Below are 18,158 nucleotides of genomic sequence, written 5' to 3'. Positions count from 1 at the left end.
TAAAATATTGTTGGAAGTCAGCGCAGTCTATGTCGTTTTTTGCAGTCCTTGTTATTCAAGCTGTACGTCTTTTCTCATTAATTGAAACTTTGCCAAGAAACTACCCTTGTTCAGTATATTTATAATGTTTGATACGACCATTTGCTGGCACATGTTAACAGTGCGATATTTAACTTGAAGTTTTGCACCAGTGCCTGTGCCTGTGTTCTTTTAGTAACCAGAGTATGGCTAATTTATTAAACCATATTTGCTAATTTGCATACTCACATGCTGCCGCACGCCCTAATCTCGAGTTACTGCATCTAAGTGCAAAAAATTAAGAAATTTACTAGGTATTTTAAAACATTGTCCACATTTGGTGCTCAGCAAAATAGTTTATTCAACAGTGCTTTGTTTTTATCAGGCCTCCTACTGCACTTTGCACCAAGGCACTAGTAAATGTGGAATATGCCCTCTTTTGATTTATATTAAGAAAAGAACCTATTTTCAAACTACATATTGTATATGTACTAGTGCCTTCAGGTTACAAAACAAAAATTTATAGAAACTGGAATTGTAGTTAGAAAATCTGCTACACAGCACCTTTAGCCTAGAGAACTCTCGTTTCACAAAAGAGGACAAACTATGTAGGCACTAAAAAATTCTAAATATTTTTCGTGCTGAAGTAATCTTGTTGGAAAGAGAAAGTTAGCAATAATGCTTCTGGGTTAAACCTCACTTAAACCACGTCTATGCTTGGAAATTATTGTTTCAGTCTGAAAAATGTTGGCCAGTGATGCTTTACACCGACTTTCCAAACATTTAATAATGCTTTGCGATTACATTAGTGTTCAAAATAAGAGGTGGCTTGTGCGTTTGCTCTGCATTTCAATTGCTTTCCTAATTCATCTTTGCAGTATCCGTTTTTTCTCAAGGCATGAAAATTTGAACTTTCGTTCATTGGAGCCTAAAACTGAAAATTTATTCCTTTATGCGGCCCAAAACACTGCGAGATCAACTCAGGCTCTTTCAGTGCCGCTATACATAGTTTCTTCTCTAATAATAGATTTGATCAATACATATATTTTAGATACCTTTGTGGCAAATGTACATGTTCTTGTACTTGCCGATGTGTTAAGTGATTGTGCATGTTTATATTTCATGTGATTTGTGTATATCTTGTACTGTGTATTGCAGCATGCAATACATATATTTACATTTTTCTTGAAAATGCAGCCTATATCTGACAAGTCTGTGTTGCATGATATGTGACCTGGAAATCGTGATAGCCATTAGTGTTGATATACATGCTCAAAAGTGTCAAATTTGCTAGGTTGTATTTGTGCACCGAAGACAGGTTTTGCAATATACACCATGAATTACTAATACGTATACACACGTATAGGTGTGTATGCCCATCGAAACTTCAAGGCCCGCTGTTCGACGGTGCGTTTGGTAGCCGAACTTGAACCTTCTGGCACACGCAAGAGTTGCGCGTGGATCGCTGTACATAGTAGTAATTGAAGGCGTGTACTGCCTAACCTGCCTTCCATACACGCTAGAAATAAAAAGGGTGCACACCCTTCGAACACCCACACAGATGGGTGTTAATTTGGGCTAGCACCCTTACACCCTAAATTTATGTTGCTGGACACCCTTCCTCTAGGGTGCTATAATTGCACCCCAACTGTAGGGTGAAGACAACTGCACCATTAGAGCGTTCCTCTGGCGACAGACTGATTTACACCCTTAAGGGTGTTAGCATGTTTAGTGTGTACTATGGATACGTTTAGTTCATCAGGTATTTAACCCATTTCGAATATTCCATTTAGTATGTTGAGGATAACTTCCTATAGCTTACTAAAGTTGTAGAACAGATCTCTAAACCGAAGTTTATCACACCCAGGTGGCGTGTGCTTTTTTAACTGACACATTATAGCATATACATCAAATTCACAAATAGGCGGCAAATACGCAGAATGTGCGCAACCACGTTTCGGCCTATAAGTGATATCTTTATCAGTGTTCATACGCATCAGTTCTTCTGCTACACTTGTGAAGGTCGTATTGAATTTATCGGCGAAGGTGTGGAAATTTTCCCTGGGAAAGTTTTTTTTTGCTACTTAGTCAATACACGTTTTCTTCAATCTGCCAATCATTTGGTTCGCCATTTACCAAGTTCTTTTTTTAGCCACCAATATTTCGAAGTTAAAGGCAGCAGGAGCACGTTCGTTTTGCTTCTCAAATTATTGGGATTACAAGATTTCTTATTAATTTGTTATTCAACTCTGTATAAAAAAATTTCTGGTTCTTTTTTGGAGTTTTTCCGTGTTTCATCTTTCAGATAGCATAAATGACCTAACTCTTCAGTCATTCATTTATTTTCAGCGTTTCTTATTCTGATATTAACTCCTTTCGTTCACTTGAGATAAATATGTTTCAATATTTCTGTTATCTTGTTGTACAAACTTACGTGACCAAGTGGCAACACGGACATCCAATCAAAATTTTGAATATGTTCATCTACTACGTTGTTATCTAATACCCCTTTGTAATAACGTGCTCATCACAGTATTCAGTGTGTTATCCGCCATCACCACAATGGACACAAAGCAATCATCTGCTAATTTTTGTTTTATGATACCAGAAGGAGGCCACTCATTTGCACAACGAACCATAATATGGTCAATGCAGGATCTTGTAATTTTCGAGCCGCAATATTCCTCTCTGGCATAATGTTTAATTACGTTCTCTAGTCCAAATTGTGATAATACATTGAGATAATCTGTTACAACTCGACTAGACTCCTTCATTGTGTCTATGGTAATGTGTACAACTAATAGTAACTGCGCTTCATTCATGTGTGTTTGAAAAAAAAATGCCTAATTCGTTTCGAAACCCCTTGGAGTTCATTTAGGACGCCTATATATCGCACATAACGTATAGTCCATCTTGTTTATTTATAGAAAGTGCCCCTACTTCTGCATCGTTAAAGCTTACTTCCATATTATTCGATATCCAGTCATCATGAATGAACACAACACGTGCACCTTTCCTATAATACCTTCACCACGCCTACCTAGTATAACTATTCAGGGTATACATATTTATCGAAGACATGCCTGCAATAACGTCAGTTAAAACAACAACGTCACTGGGAAGAACTGCTCCGTTCTATGCATAAACATAATTCATCGCTATTTTTTTTCAAGCTGCGTATATTTATGTGTACCAGATTTAGATTTATTTGCAACCCTTCGTCTTCTTATTTACGTGAGCATTGCACTCACTGATGTTGCAAAATGTACCCTTTACGTTATGTACACTGTAGAAAATTTCCGTCATTATACGGAGAATTTTAGGTAAAAATACGGAAAGTATGTCATATTTCCAAAATGCGGCAGAATCTGCCATTAATATACGGAAAGTGCTCTCCGTCTTGACCTCTACGGACCTTTTACTGTGATCATATAGCGGCTATACACTCTTTTGCACGAAATAGACACAATTCCACATTCTTGTTATGCGAACATTCGTATTATTGTGAGAAAACTTAAGCTGTCTGAATGAGCTCTCGTACTCACAAAGTTTCAGCTAACAATATTTTATTGAACACGGAACCTGAAGGCATTATGAAAATACGTACAAACTGTGAAAGCTAGTCTTCTACCAAAAGCTGCAATAAGAGATCTTATAAATATATATACGCATTTTCTATTCCGGTCGCAGTTTGCCGCGGATATGGCCTTTGTAACGCTGATCATATGCGCAAATATATGCGTGTTCTTGCAATGTTCTCAAATTAAGCGCTTTGTATTTATTAATCCAGCATATATGTGTAAGTGAACGAAGAGCCCTGGGCATACGTGCATACGTTAATAAGCTTGCGGCACTCAGGTGCTGGTGCACTGGGAATGACAGTGGTTGCCTGCGCCAGAAATTGTGCGCACTATAAATCAGTACCAAAACGCAGGGAGCGGCATAATGACCGTAACTGCGTTTACATTTAGCAACAGATGCTCTCGAAGGGGACTGGCGGCCTATAGATCCAAGTACAATGGTCGGATGAAATTTTCGAATGCCTCAAGCAATTAACCCACGTGTGAAAGGGCTTTGCTGAACTGCAATGTAGTTGGTTTAACTCATTCCCATAATATTTGCAAAATATCTCGTCTCTGTCAATAACTGCTCATTCATTGAGACAATCGATTACGCATAATCTTCACTGTTGATGTGCTAATTCTTGCGGTAAGATGTAATCGCAAACATTTGGCGCTTCATCTTGAAAGAAGACCGGTAAGCGCGCTTGTTCCTGTACGGCAGAATAAAGAACGCGAACTTGCACCGACATGTGCGCAAACTACTGGAAGGTGACTGAAGATGAAGGACCTATTACCGTGGTAGTACTGTGCGTACTGTTAAAAAAGAAAAAAAAGAAGACGGAGAGAAAGAATGCCCACTGCCGAGATGTAACGATTCAAGCTTTATAATTTTTTTTTACCCAGAATGCAACGCCATTATATACAACGCTTTATACAACGGTAAATGTTATGACACAACTCATTATTTACCCGTTCAGTACATGCACCAACCAGCCCAAATTATCGCTATACTAGAGCTTACTGACGCATCACAGTGCACTGCTTTGCACTTCATTGCAGCGCAGGGGGTTTGCTATCCCCAGTAGCGAACGCTTTGGTTGACCTCACTGCCTTTGTGCTTCTTGTATTCTCTCTCCCTTTGTATAAAACGCCCTAACTTGTGGGACAGAAAGCGTTTTCCTCTTTTAATTCAATGATTTGTCAAGCAATGATTTTCCAGTTCCAGTAGCTAGAGCACAAATGCGAAAACGAAACCGATTCTGTTCTGTTCTCTGCGCTCACAGAGTGCGGTACCGGGGGGCAGCGCGCGCTGCGATTCCTTTAGGAGTGGTGCACGAACCTGCAGATGTGTAGTCAGCCGGCATTTATCGTGTCGTGTTGTAAGAGTTGTTAATTTGCCGTAAATATCTCTTGATTTGTACTAAACAGTGGAGCAAGGTCCCAAGCAAGAGAGGTTGATGCATCGGGAGCCAGGAACAGAAACGATGGATGGTTACGCTGCTTGGGTCTCGGCACGTTCGAATTCGCAAAGTTCCGAATTTGTCGCTGTGTGGTGTACGCTTGTGCGCTCGACATTTGCTGTCGTCGCGCGGGGATATTTGCGCTGAATGTCTTTCACTTCGCGTACAAAACTCTGCACGCTGTGGCATCGAAGAAGTTGTCCTGTGTTTGGGTGCACGTATGCGCTTGGACACGCGATAACCTGCTTGCTCTCAACAGGTGTTCAACAGTCTACGCGTGCTCGTAACTTGCTCATGAGGTAAGCCCATTTTAATCTTATTTGGCTTTCATAACGTAGGCGTTAAAATGATGTGTCGTAAGCCGGTGTCACGAACAGAAATATTGTTTCAAAATACCACTATGCAACGTCTTAGGGCAAAAATTAGGCATGAATTGGGAAAAGGATCACCCTATCTTTTCAGATCGATTCCAGTGGTAGCGCGATCAGCTCGATCGCAATTTCTGTGTGGCACTTCTAACATCTTGCTCACTCGCGTTAAAAGCGTAGAATAAAACTGCGCTCAGTCGCGCACTTGCACTGGCGCTTGTATTGGCTTGAGAGCATACTGTATCCGATACAAGAACTTCTGTTAGAATACAGAAATAAACGTTCGAGGCAGTAGCAGTGGCTCACTACCTGTGATCTTTGCTTTCTTGCTTGGGTGCACGTTTTAATTGTAGTGACCAAAAAAAAAGTCCTTCACTCTGGCTGCTCTGCTGCGTTTCCTTGGTGCAACTTCTTGCGGTGCAGCAAGACGTGTTGCTTCGAATGAGGTTTGGGCAGTCAAGGCATTTGTGTCAGTAAGCAAGCAGTAAACGGTGTATCAGTGCAAAAAAATTGGGCATACAAGAGAAGCGAATGGTATCATCATAGACTCTATTTTACGAATAATTCAGTTGTGTTACTAAAGCGGAGAGTGGATATGCATGAAAGTCAGATTTTATCGATACTCAGCAAAAACAAGATAACTTATCATTAATTATTAATCCTTTTATTTTACTGAAAGGCTAGTTGCTGTTGTTCTGCTGGAGCCGAGAAGAGGTCTGCTGCCTGCAATGGGTCCATCTCTCTCAAATTATCGCAGTATTGTAGCTTTCCAATTGAGTGGATTATTTTTCTCTTAGCTATTTGCTACCTGAATCATGACCATCTACTTAGCTGTGTAGGTGATCACTGTTAGTGACATTGGAGTGCTGGTGGACAAGCACTCCTTTATTATTGCAACGTATATGACAGAGTGCAGCTGTGGGAGTATACGAAGGTGTTAATCTATTAGCCAAACTTTGAGTTAATATGTTAACATATCGATGTCATTGGATTGTGGTCTAGCAGGCAAAAATTCTAAACAAGGAGAAGTAATCTTAATTTGCACTTGGAAGGCTGTGGAAGCAATTCAGGCTGTTATATATGAAATGGGACATTTGTAGATGTCTTCGACAATGCTGCAGTCCTGAATAGCTTGAGAGTTAAGTGGTACCACCATAATTTCTCTGTAAAGCATGCAGCGCAGTTTAGCATTAGGGGAGGCTGGCATCAACAGACGTCTACTTAGTGTAGTTCAAATTAAGGTGTTACTGTTAGGGTGACTATATATATTTTATGCTTTAGTTCTGATCTTGTATGAGGCAGACGTAGTTTAACCACTTGGTTAAGAAATAGTGAAGTAATATCTATGCATGCAAGTATTTCCCATTCATTTCTGCCATTCGGACAATGGCAGAAATGCATGGGTAATACTTGTACGTATAGACATTACATAACTATTGATTAACCAAGTGGTGCCCCTGCATGCTAAAATTTACAGGGCTATTATTAAGTAATGTCAACTTTTGTTGTAATATTAAGGCACCTTTTATATTATTACAGATTACCACCATTGTGTGCCATGATAGTGTGATATTTGCACTAAATATATTTGACTTTGCTATAAAACCCTGCCCAGTGGTGCGTCATCAAAGTTTTTTTCGATAGTTTCTGGCCTCAGAATGCATTTCACGTTATATTCTTGTTTGCAACATGACTATAATATCGGGTTGCAACACGACTAGTCTTCTGATCTCTGAAGCGAACAACAATTGACACAATCTGTCAGGCCATGCTTGTAGTCGATGCGTCGCTTCAATTTCCTCATGTCTCGGTATCGGCAATTACTGAAGCCTCGAGTTAAGTTCTGTTAATGTACAATATAAATCTTCGTTCGGTAGCCGTCGTTAGAATTCCAAGTATTTCAATGTTCCTAGGCCGCGAGTACATTTCCATAGTTTCCACCGTGTCTTTCAACATAACTATTTCGCTTACTGTTTAAGCTAATTTTATGCTGCACAGTCATACATGCTATATCATCACTACGTCTAGACTCGTTAACTTTATCATGGTTTCGCAACTTCCTTCGCATCGCCAGCAGTTCATACCTGTTAATAATCTGTCCTTTAATCTTTCCCTAGCTACCTCCGGTGTGTCGCAGGGCGGCGTAGTCGGTCCATTATTATTTTTATTATTTATATAAATGATTTACCTGATAACATTTCTTCCTGTATACGAATTTTTGCAGATGATTGTATCATCTACCGCCCCATTAAATGTGCTGATCACTACCTGGCCTTCCAATCGAATCTTCATCTCATCAAAGAGTGGTGCAAAACCTTGGTAATGACCCTTAACGCATCGAAATGTAAAGTCAGCTGATTGAGCCGCAAACATAACAATTCTAGTTACACATACCATATTTAAGATGACTTACTGTCTCACGTCTCCCTTTACAAATATTTCGGTGTTAACTTTTCATCAGACCTCTTGTGGTCATTTCATATCACATCCATATGCGCCGTCGCCTCTAAGTCTTTAGGATACCTACGCCGTAACCTCAGAAGATCCCCTGCTAATATTAGCAAACTAGCCTACCTTACTTTTGTTCGCCCACAACATGCGATTGCTTCTCCCATTTCGTCTCCTTATCATAACAACATGATCACCACTTGAAAATCCATCCAAAATAGGGCCACGCGCTTCACCTCAAGAAACTATAACTACCCTTCAAGCGTCACTCAGATTAAAACTGATCTTTTTTATATAATCTTTAGGCACACACCATGACATCGATCTACCAACAGTGCTTCCCAAGTAAGTACACTCCAATCGATCATGTTCATTTCACCTCTATGTCCCATCCCACACATCCAGAAGATTGCAGAATCATTAGTCTTACACGGATATATGGGGACACATTAGCTTTTAATTCAACAGCACTTCCACGAGCCATCAGCTTATGCAATATTAAACCGGACAGCATCGCATCTCTGTCTAATCTTGCTACATTGCATCACGAACTTATTACACATTTTACTGAAGCCGTCGTTTAGTATGTTTCATATTCATGTTTCAGTTCATATTTTGAAGTTAAGCATTTCGTTTCCCTCTTCTTTTTTACATCTGCCTAAAACGCCTGATGAATCGCGCAGTTATTCATGCGTAAGGTGCTTTTAATGTGATCATGTGCTTTGAACTATGTGCCATATTTACCCTCTTAAGTAGCCCATTGCTTCGTCTCCTCTTCTTTACTGCTGTTATGTGCGCAAATTTTGTTTACCGTGTATTGTACCTTTTTCTTTTTCATCTTATTTGGTATGCAGTATTGGGATTTAATGTCCCTTCGCCTTACATTATGCCCTACGGGCCTATAAGGTTCTTCAAATAAATAAATAAATAAAAGGAAGAATGTCGGATGAAGAACCGACCATGGGGTATTCCGGGTTTCATATAATGAAAAACCAAATCAACTTCGGTCGTTTCAACAGCAGAAACCATAACGCATGAACACTGACCATGAAGCTGAAGAGTACCAAATCTCTTTTGAATATAAAAAAGCGTTTATCAAGGTCTGAGCGATATTCAGCATGCTAGTTTCCGACATCAGACAAAGTCAATCATAGGCGCCTACTATCAGGAGATCGGATTGAAGCATCGGAGATTGAACAGCTTGGCTAATGATTTGTATGTGTTAACGATGTAGAGTGAGAACTTGATAACTCACGGTGTTTACCCTTACAAAAATGACTTTAGACTGTCTATAGAAACTCTATAGACTTTGTATAGACGACCGCGCCTTTCTATAGATTTGGACTTTTGTTGATACAAAGTCTATAGACTGTCTATAGACGAAAGTCGATAAGGTTTTTATTTCTTTTTGTCTATTCGCAGTCTATAGAAAAAACTCGATAAGGTGTTCGTTTCTTTTTTGTATATTTCCCCTCTATAGACTAGCTATAGACGAAAGTGGATGCTGTATCCATGTATTTTTGTCTATTATTTGTCTATAGACGGTCTATAGACGAAAGTTGATAAAGTTTATATTTCTTTTTGTCTATTCGCAGTCTATAGACGGTATGTAGAAAAAAGTCGATAAGTTGTTCGTTTCTTTTTTGTCTTCTTTCCCTGTATAGGCTACCAAAAAAAGAAAGTCGATGCAGTCTTTATTTATTTTTGTGTATTATTTGTCTATAGACTTTCTATAGACGAAAGTCAATAAGGTTTCTATTTCTTTTTGTCTATGCGCTGTCTACAGAGGGTCTATAGAAAAAAGACGATATAGTGTTTGTTTCTTTTTGTCTACTGCCCCACAACAGACAGCTTATAGACGAAAGTCGATAAGATTTCTATTGCTTTTTGTCTATTTGCCGTCTATAGACGGTCTATAGAAGAAAGGCGATAAGGTGTTTCTTTCATTTTTGGCTACTTCCCCTCTATACACTACCTATAGACAAAAGTCGATACAGTATCAATTTCATGTTGTTCATTCGTCGTCTTTAACTGTCTATAGACGAGAGTCGATAAGGTGTATATTTCTTCTTGTCTATTCCTACTCTGCGTAGTTCTTCACGAACATGCGCACACACGCACACACACACACACACACACACACACACACACACACACACACACACACACACACACACACACACACACACACACACACACACACACACACACACACATATATATATATATATATATATATATATATATATATATATATATATATATATATATATATATATATATATATATTGCTGCGCGACCACCCGCTAAGTCACATTGCGTGTAATCGCGGGCTTCTTCACGCTCACGCTCGGACAAACACTTCTATGGAACCCGTATTGAGCAACAGAATGCTGCATCGGGAGTTTCTACTGTTGATCTACAATTTTATCATTGGGAATTTTCATCAAATAAAATGATTGAGAATTAAATTAACACTAATTATCTAATCAAAGGTACGCAAAATATAATCTGAGCATCTGCAAGCGATGGCAAAGAACGTTACCTTGGTTTCTCCAGCTAGATAGTATTTGCATATGTTAAAGCCAGGCTCAAATTAAGTGAAACACCCCGTATACTTCTTTGCAATTCCAATTATTTTCAACGGTTTCCTATATCACCGCCGGTGAAGGCCATAGGGTGGGACGTCACCAAAGGTCATGTTAATTTGTGGGAACAGCCCGTATACCGATTGTAGTAAGGCGTGAGATGAAGTATGAAACAGCCGATACTGCAAAATTCTTATTGCTTCAGGTTTACACGTCGTCTATAGATTGGCAATAGACTAAAATCGTTAATCTGGGCCGTACGCTATAAACAAGGGCAGGTACCGGTGGGTAATACGGAGCTGCGTTTGATATAAGCCACTCAAGTTGTATACTGCTGAGGTTGCTCTAGAGTCTATTTGTAGACATTAGTATGCACAAAGTGCATACCTCCACGTTTGTCGACCACATGATATGATCTACGTAGTCGCTCTCGGTAATCCCGAGACAGTCTTGTCTTCACAGTTGTCATAGCATGATCTTTGCGGCAGCAGAATAAAGAAAGCAAACGGCGATCCAATTGTGATAATAAATGTTATGAACACCAACTTTGGCTGCTAGTGGATTCCAAACAGGCATCAAATTAACAGCTCAGAGACTCGTAATGTTTGTAGATGACAACGCGGACTTTGGGAGTGTGCGATGAACCGACCTCGCACATGCGGTGTGTGCGTTGTGTGCCGTCCGATTCTCAGATACTTTCCACATTGTCTTCATATCTCGGCTGCATCACTGACATCGGGCGGTTTTTCGTTGACTGATATCCTGCACTATAAACTCATCAAAGTGTCTCATTCACTTAAAATATGTGCCAAATTCCCTGAGCCCACCAAGTATTTCGCCGGCAGTATGCCTGCGCGGCAACACATATCGGTACCTCACTGCTGTACTCATTGCTTTGACCTATCATCGGGGCGGAAAATTTGTACTAACATACGTGCGGGCCTGACGTTTGGCGGTATGCTGTAAGATATGCTAGAAATGCGCTGTATTACTCATCATCGCTGGCGATAATGCAAGCGCCTGAAGGGCCCAGTTACGGCTTTTACAAACAGAGCCTTCATCCATGTGTGCGTTCCAGTCTCATACGATAGCCCACAGCGTTTGTAATACAACCTGCCATTGCATTTCCTTGGTCCATGAAACAAAAAGATGAAAAATGGAAAAGAAAAGCAACCCGAGCAACCAGAGAGAGAGAACGAGACAAAAAAAGAAAAGGCGAACAGACTTATTGGAGCGCGCGCGCCCTGGCGCACGGAGCTCCTGCGCCTCTGTACTCTATCCAGAGCCATCTGTCCGCGTCAATTTGAATTATCTACGAGTGCGCCAGACACGTAAACGCTTGTAGCTGTATGCGGTGTCTGCGTGAACGTTGGTGTCTGTGCATGCGTGTCTTCTTTGCGGCATCACACGTCAACTACACTGAGCGGTAAGCTTCCGCAAAGATGTTTTACGTCAATAGCTCATGATTAGGTAAGCGCATTTCCTAGCGTGAACCGGCTGCATGTAGCGCAGGCAACTCTGGCATAGTATCGGTTTCTCAGTTTCATGATTTCATAACGCGCTCTTGTTCTCACTTCTACTATACGGAATGTTTTACGGCAAGTGATCGCTTGCGCTTGTTGATTTTAGCGTCATAGTTTATGTGCGTAACAAAGGAAGTACACCATGTTTTAACTTTATACTGAGCTGCCACTAAGCGGGTGGTGTGTGTTGAGCAGCCAGTGTGGTAGATCTCATTTCGTGGCGCTCGATCCGGCCGCGAAGAATGCTCCGTCGCATGTGCAGTGAAATTCTTGTGATACGCTTTACGTATGTATCTCGAAATTGTGTTAGCATGAAGAATTTTTAAACAGAGACATATAGTTAAATAACCGCTAGCATACTCGGATGAAAGGTCATGCTTACGGGGCATGCATCAGCAGTGTGTGCGCTGCCGTTATCGTGTTGTTTAAAAGTAGCAGTATTTTTAGGTTCCTGGCAACCAATCTAAATAATTTTGGGAAGTTACCTCAAGCAAAACACGAGACCTGAGGAAATATCTAGATTCACCCAATCTAAATATGTGCAACCACAAACGCTTTTGGAGCATGAAACCTGCGACAAGCTCAGTCACTCGCAGCTTCTCAACTTACACGAAAAAATTAGAGAACCATAAATTAGTCGCTCCGGGAAGCACCTTTACACGTTTCAAACTGAAGGCATTGCATTTGATGGTAGTTGGAAGATTTTTCTTTGTCCCTTTTAGAAACAGTTTAGCAGCAGAATTTATCTTTCGGGCTTCTTGATAAGCGTTAAGCATTTTTCGATGCTTCAGCGTCGGGCAGTTTACGTGCTGTTAATCACTACGTAGCTGCTGGCGCAGATTTGCATTGTGCCAATCGTGCATGGTATGAAGCCCTTGTCGTGTGTAATAAGTGTTCCGGTTTTCATTACTGTGGAGTTTAGTGCCCTCGTCTTGGACAGACTGTATATAATATGCGCTTTACAAAAAAAGGAGCCAGATTATCCATTTGGTGGCCTTTTCTTAGCAGAAAACGCGCAGATTAGTCAAATAATTTAGTGGACATTACACTTGTTCTACCCTTATCAACACACCTAAGAGATCGTAACATGTTTCAGTTAACAAGTAACGTTATCAATACGCCCCCATTCATGTGCATTCTAGTGAAACTGCGGCAAATTTATTCATCGCGAAGTATGAGAAAAGAGACATTGCAGACTGTTCTAAGCGAAAATAAATTGCAATTGTTAACGTGATTGTTCAAAGCTACGGTCACTATGCTGAGCATGTTCGTTCGGCACGGGCATATTGCAATAACACCTGAAAAATGTGCACAGTCCAGCCGGGTATCTTTGTTTCAACAATTATTGTTATAGGAATCGTTTGGGATTCTCGCATTTCCTTTATTTCTATAAGTACACTCTGTGTGACATGAACCTGTCTCTAAACGAAACGTATCGTTGCTAGCACCGGCAACCATTACGGTTGTCTAACTGCTAATCATACTGTAACATGACGCAACATCATAATGGTAGTGATTCATATTTTCATGTAGTCTTTTGTCAGAGGTAAAGAAAGTTAATTACAGGCATAGGTGATGAGAGCAAATTTTATAGAAAACTACTATTGAACATTAAAAATAACTCATTGAATAGTTTTCCCTCACACTGTTGCATTTGCTTTACGTGTGTGTCTCTGTGTCCTTGTCTTCCGTGCTGTACTCGTGTGGAGATCAATTACGAACTTGCCCAGGTCCTTGTCAGCTTTATTAAACAAGGGATTCAAATCAGTTGAATGTAATACTTCATGTTAAGTGACTGATGTTTTTTTCGTTTTATCTAAATACTATGGACTGGCACTACTTGGCAAGCATTAAACTACAATATTTTTGTTGCACTAAAGATGCGGATGTAATAGATTGCCAGAAAGTTTTCATCAACACAGCAAAAGATCGGGGATTTTTAAAATGTCCACATAGGTATGCTGTCTTGTTATATGTCATACAAAGTTTCCAGAGAATCATTGTTAAATATATTTTTAAAACATTTCACCTCATAAAAAGTTGAAGGAAATTGGTCGCATTAATTGAAAAAAATGAAAGTCAAGCACGCTGACATGGCATTTCTTACTCAATTGGTTTTTTTTGGCGTTAACTAACAGTCCTGAACCTCGAAACCCTACAAAAGTTTTTCATCTTATAGAGCACCTTAAACAGTTTACAGTGAAAGCATTCATTCGAACTAAATATTAGTTTTGTTTCCTGGGTGGTGCATATATGTCGTCCCATGACAGAAATTGATCGTGTGGTATTTCGGGTGCTCATGTGGCATACCTAACTTGGAAACCTGTTAGCATGCCCAAGAGGCATCATTACCTGTAAGAAACTAAGTGACCATAACAATACAATCCATCCATCTGCCGTCTGTTGAAGTTATGGCCAATGACCAATTTATTTAAGAGTATGAGAAATACGTTTAAATGTGTATTAAGCAAAATTAATTACCATCTTTCGCATGATACTGTGAATACTCCAGTCACGTCTTGTGAGCATATCCCTCTGCACGGGCATGTTTAACTACCAAGCAAAAAAAATGTACAGGCAGTCCAACTGGGTAACGTTTCAGCAATAAATATAGAGATAATTTGGGATAAGTACAATAATGAATCATATATGAATTGCCATAAAAGAGAACACATTGTTGCTCGCACGAGCAGCAGTTGTGAATGTTTAGTTGTTCACTAAACCATAAAATAATACATTGTATAATGGTACTGATTTGTATTGTCAAGCAGCCATTAGTCATAGCTAAACCGCATTAAGTAATGACCTAGGTGGTTTGAGCAAATATATTGAGCTGTTTAATGAACATACGAAGAATACACACTTCTTATTTTTGCCTTATATTGCTGCATCTACCTATTTGCAGCCTACACCTGCACCACCTTTGGATCTAATGACACATAGGTCATGGCCAGCTTGGCGACAATGCTTGCCAAAGGGAAGTAGTATAAATATTCAGTCTCTTTTCATTATAGCATAAGACATGTATTTTAAGAACTTCATCTATTAGATCGTGCAATAAAAACAGTTATTTCATTGCCGGTGCATTTGTTTTCGTTTTCGCAGTGCATGATTTACCACTTCAATTCTGTCTATGTAACATATATGAGAGCTTAGCTGGCTCAGGAGCTTTATTATTCTACTAACTTTAAATCATATATATACCTATGAATCTTATCGTAAAGTAAGACTAGCTATAGAGTTAATCAAGTAGTCTTTCTCAATACAAACATATTCGCTGTTTGTGTTCATAGTACATGTAAGACAAACTAATGCGGTAATTGATAATTCTGGAATTAGCCTTTTGCAACGCACTTGAACAAACATGGACGCCGACAAAATGACGGAACAGACGAAGCGTTGAATTTTTCTTCGTGTTATATTTCTGTGTCCGAGTTTTTTTCTTTTCATTTCTTCAGTCTCAATAACAAAGTTATATTTAGGCCCGCATTCACAAACGGAACATGCCCTTAACTAAGAACTGAAACAACCGGTCGGCGCATAGCGCGTTTCATAGACAAATCTTCTACTTAAGGTAAACCTTAATCGACACTTAACTGAAGGAAAGTACATCTACTGGCAACCTTAAGCGCGACTTTCGCTACATTCGGGAAAAACACAAAATGTTTATGTTTATTACACCGTCATTGAAAGAATGCACCGAGGTGCGAGAGCAAGTAATGTGGGTGCTAAAAATTTTATTAATAGTAAACAACGTTACCGACTTCGCGTAGTCACGATCGGTTATCATGTTGCCACAATTAGCGAACTTCAAATAAACGAGGAGTTCATGCATGTCATGCGTCACCGTTTGAGCACACATGGAATGCCCTCATTAGGTGTGCAACGATTAAAATCGCTGATACACACTCTTGCCTGTTTAGAAGATTAGAGTGCTTAACTTTACGTCCAAACACTAGACATATAATTATTGCGTTCTTTGGCATAGCTGATGCAGTAAAATTTGTGTTTCTTCTTATTTCAGTGAGCGCAGTCACTGCAATGGACTGAATTGGCTGCAGTCGGTAATTTCAGGCTTCAAGGAGACATCTCAAAAGAAAGAACAAGATATCCAGGTCATATACATACCATTCTTAAAAGGTGTGGGGGCCAGCACCTTCGCTTGCTCAGTGACCTCAATCGTAAGTAATACCCCCACAACAGCAATCACTAGTGAGCTGGGGACGTTTTTCATGTCTACGTCGTAGCGAAATGTCGTGTAGTCAGATACTTGTCACTAGCGCAGCAATGCCGAAAGTCTGAGTGCTTGTCTTGCAAGCGTCCTACAGTATGCTCAGGACAGATATATTTAAACAGCAACTTGCAGTTGGAAAACGTGCATCTGTTTGCGGAAAATAAAATGAGCATACATGCCTGGCGAACCCTAATCACTGCTTCTGGTACGAAACAATGGCTTTCGAAACAACCGCAAAAGAATAGTAGACACTGATTATATTAAGAATTGAACGGGTCACTCACTGTCGAATGAGTTTTATTCAGAATGGTGGTACGAAATGAAGGCCAGTGATAAGTGAGTATATATATATATATATATATATATATATATATATATATATATATATATATATGCGCGCTGTATTAGAAATAAAGTGGAGAAGCAAGCGGAAAGAGAGAGTGCAAAGACAACGCGATTTCTTTTTCTTTCCCGCTTGAGCACAGCAGTACTCAAGTCAGACGGATCGGCTTGAAAACAAACTGCAGGGGCAGATGGTTTGCTGCGTTGGCCGAAAGCTATTATTCAACATGTGAGGAGCCCACAGATGAAATATATACAAAAACAATAGCCCTGAACGTTCAGTGCCGTAATACTTGTATTCTGCTGGGAACTTTTTTTCAGGGAAAGCTGCAAAATTATTTATGTTTACAGGTGGAGAGGCGAATCACAGAAAGATCAGCGTTGTAGTGCCGGAAAGATGAAAGTAAAGATCTCACCTCCCGTGGTTGCTTAGTGGCTATGGTGCTGGGCTTCCAAGCACGAGGTTGCGGTATTGAATCCCGGCCACGACAGCCGAAATGCGAAGACGCCCCTGTATTTAGACTTAGGTGCACATTAAAAACTTTAGGTGGTCCAAATTTCCGCAGTCCGTCACTACGGCGTGCATCATAATCAGATCGATAGTGAGACGACGTGAGAGAAACAGATACTGATTTGCATGCAAAGAATGGAAACAAAAAAGATCATGAGGATTTACAAGAATATGAAGAAAGAAATTATTAGGGAAAATCTGTACGATCGCACGAAGGGAAACGCCTTGCTATTTAAGGCTCGAGCCGGTTGTCTTAGGAGAAAAACATGCTGAACAAATATTCGCAACTAGATGAGTCTTGTGCATGCTGCTGCGAAAATGAGAACACACTGCACACTCTAATAGAATGCGAAGGGCTTCACCCTGTAAGAGCCGTAGGTGAAGTACAGCCCCCAGAAGCGTCATGGGTTTAAAATGGTCGGAATCATGTATCGGTCAGTTGTCGAGACCAGTCTTGCGAAGTTACCAGCCCGGAATTGGAATAACCCCGGCACCAACCCACATTTTCGTGACCCCGGAATGGAATAAGAATAGAATGACGACAACGCTTGGAGGAGTGGAATAGGAATGGAATTTGGAATTAAGCGCATGTTGTCCGGATTGGAGGTGCAGCGGTGGCGTAGAGGTAGAACACCCGCCACGCGTGCAAGAGGTCCGTGGTTCGAATCCCTGTGCCGGCAATTTTCCACCGGATTAAAAGAAAAAAATCCGCGTGTTGATAAAATTGCACAAACAGGCCTGGAGTGCGGCCTGATCCCGGTGACTAGAACCGGTAACGCACTCCCTCACCAGAGCAGGATTGGCCACCCTGGTGCAGTACTTCGCCACAACCTCCTATATGAACACAACAATCAAACCCCGGCCCTCAGTCCCCAGCAGCTACGAAGCAACTGACCACGGCGGCGGTCAGACCTGCGACGCAGCAGAGGGTGCTAAGAATCACTGGCTCCGGAAGGGCCGCCACTGGAATATGAACCTGGCAACGTTTAACGCTAGAACGTTATCTAGTGAGGCGAGTCTAGCAGTGCTATTGGAGGAATTAGAGGGCAGTAAATGGGATATAATCGGGCTCAGTGAAGTTAGGAGGCCAAAAGAAGCATATA

General features: G+C 40.5%; 1 protein-coding gene across 2 annotated transcripts in view; it reads right to left on the bottom strand.

Annotated features, from left to right (window-relative positions):
* The window catches only part of LOC142591064 (uncharacterized), a 41,191-nt gene extending 24,820 nt beyond the window's left edge, over positions 1-16,371 (bottom strand). Inside the window, exon 1 of one of the 2 annotated variants that reach the window (XM_075703431.1) lies at positions 16,097-16,371. In XM_075703431.1, coding sequence (XP_075559546.1) covers positions 16,097-16,202 — 106 coding nt within the window. In that variant the 5' untranslated portion in view covers positions 16,203-16,371. The remainder of the gene's footprint in view (positions 1-16,096) is intronic. The other variant, XM_075703432.1, reaches the window with a different exon arrangement.
* Positions 16,372-18,158: the final 1,787 nt, after the last annotated feature.

Source organism: Dermacentor variabilis, chromosome 8 (assembly GCF_050947875.1).
Source record: "Dermacentor variabilis isolate Ectoservices chromosome 8, ASM5094787v1, whole genome shotgun sequence".
In the NCBI taxonomy this organism is placed as follows: Eukaryota; Metazoa; Arthropoda; class Arachnida; order Ixodida; family Ixodidae; genus Dermacentor; species Dermacentor variabilis.
Note: the sequence above shows the minus strand (reverse complement) of the source record. Positions and strands in the feature narration are given on the sequence as shown.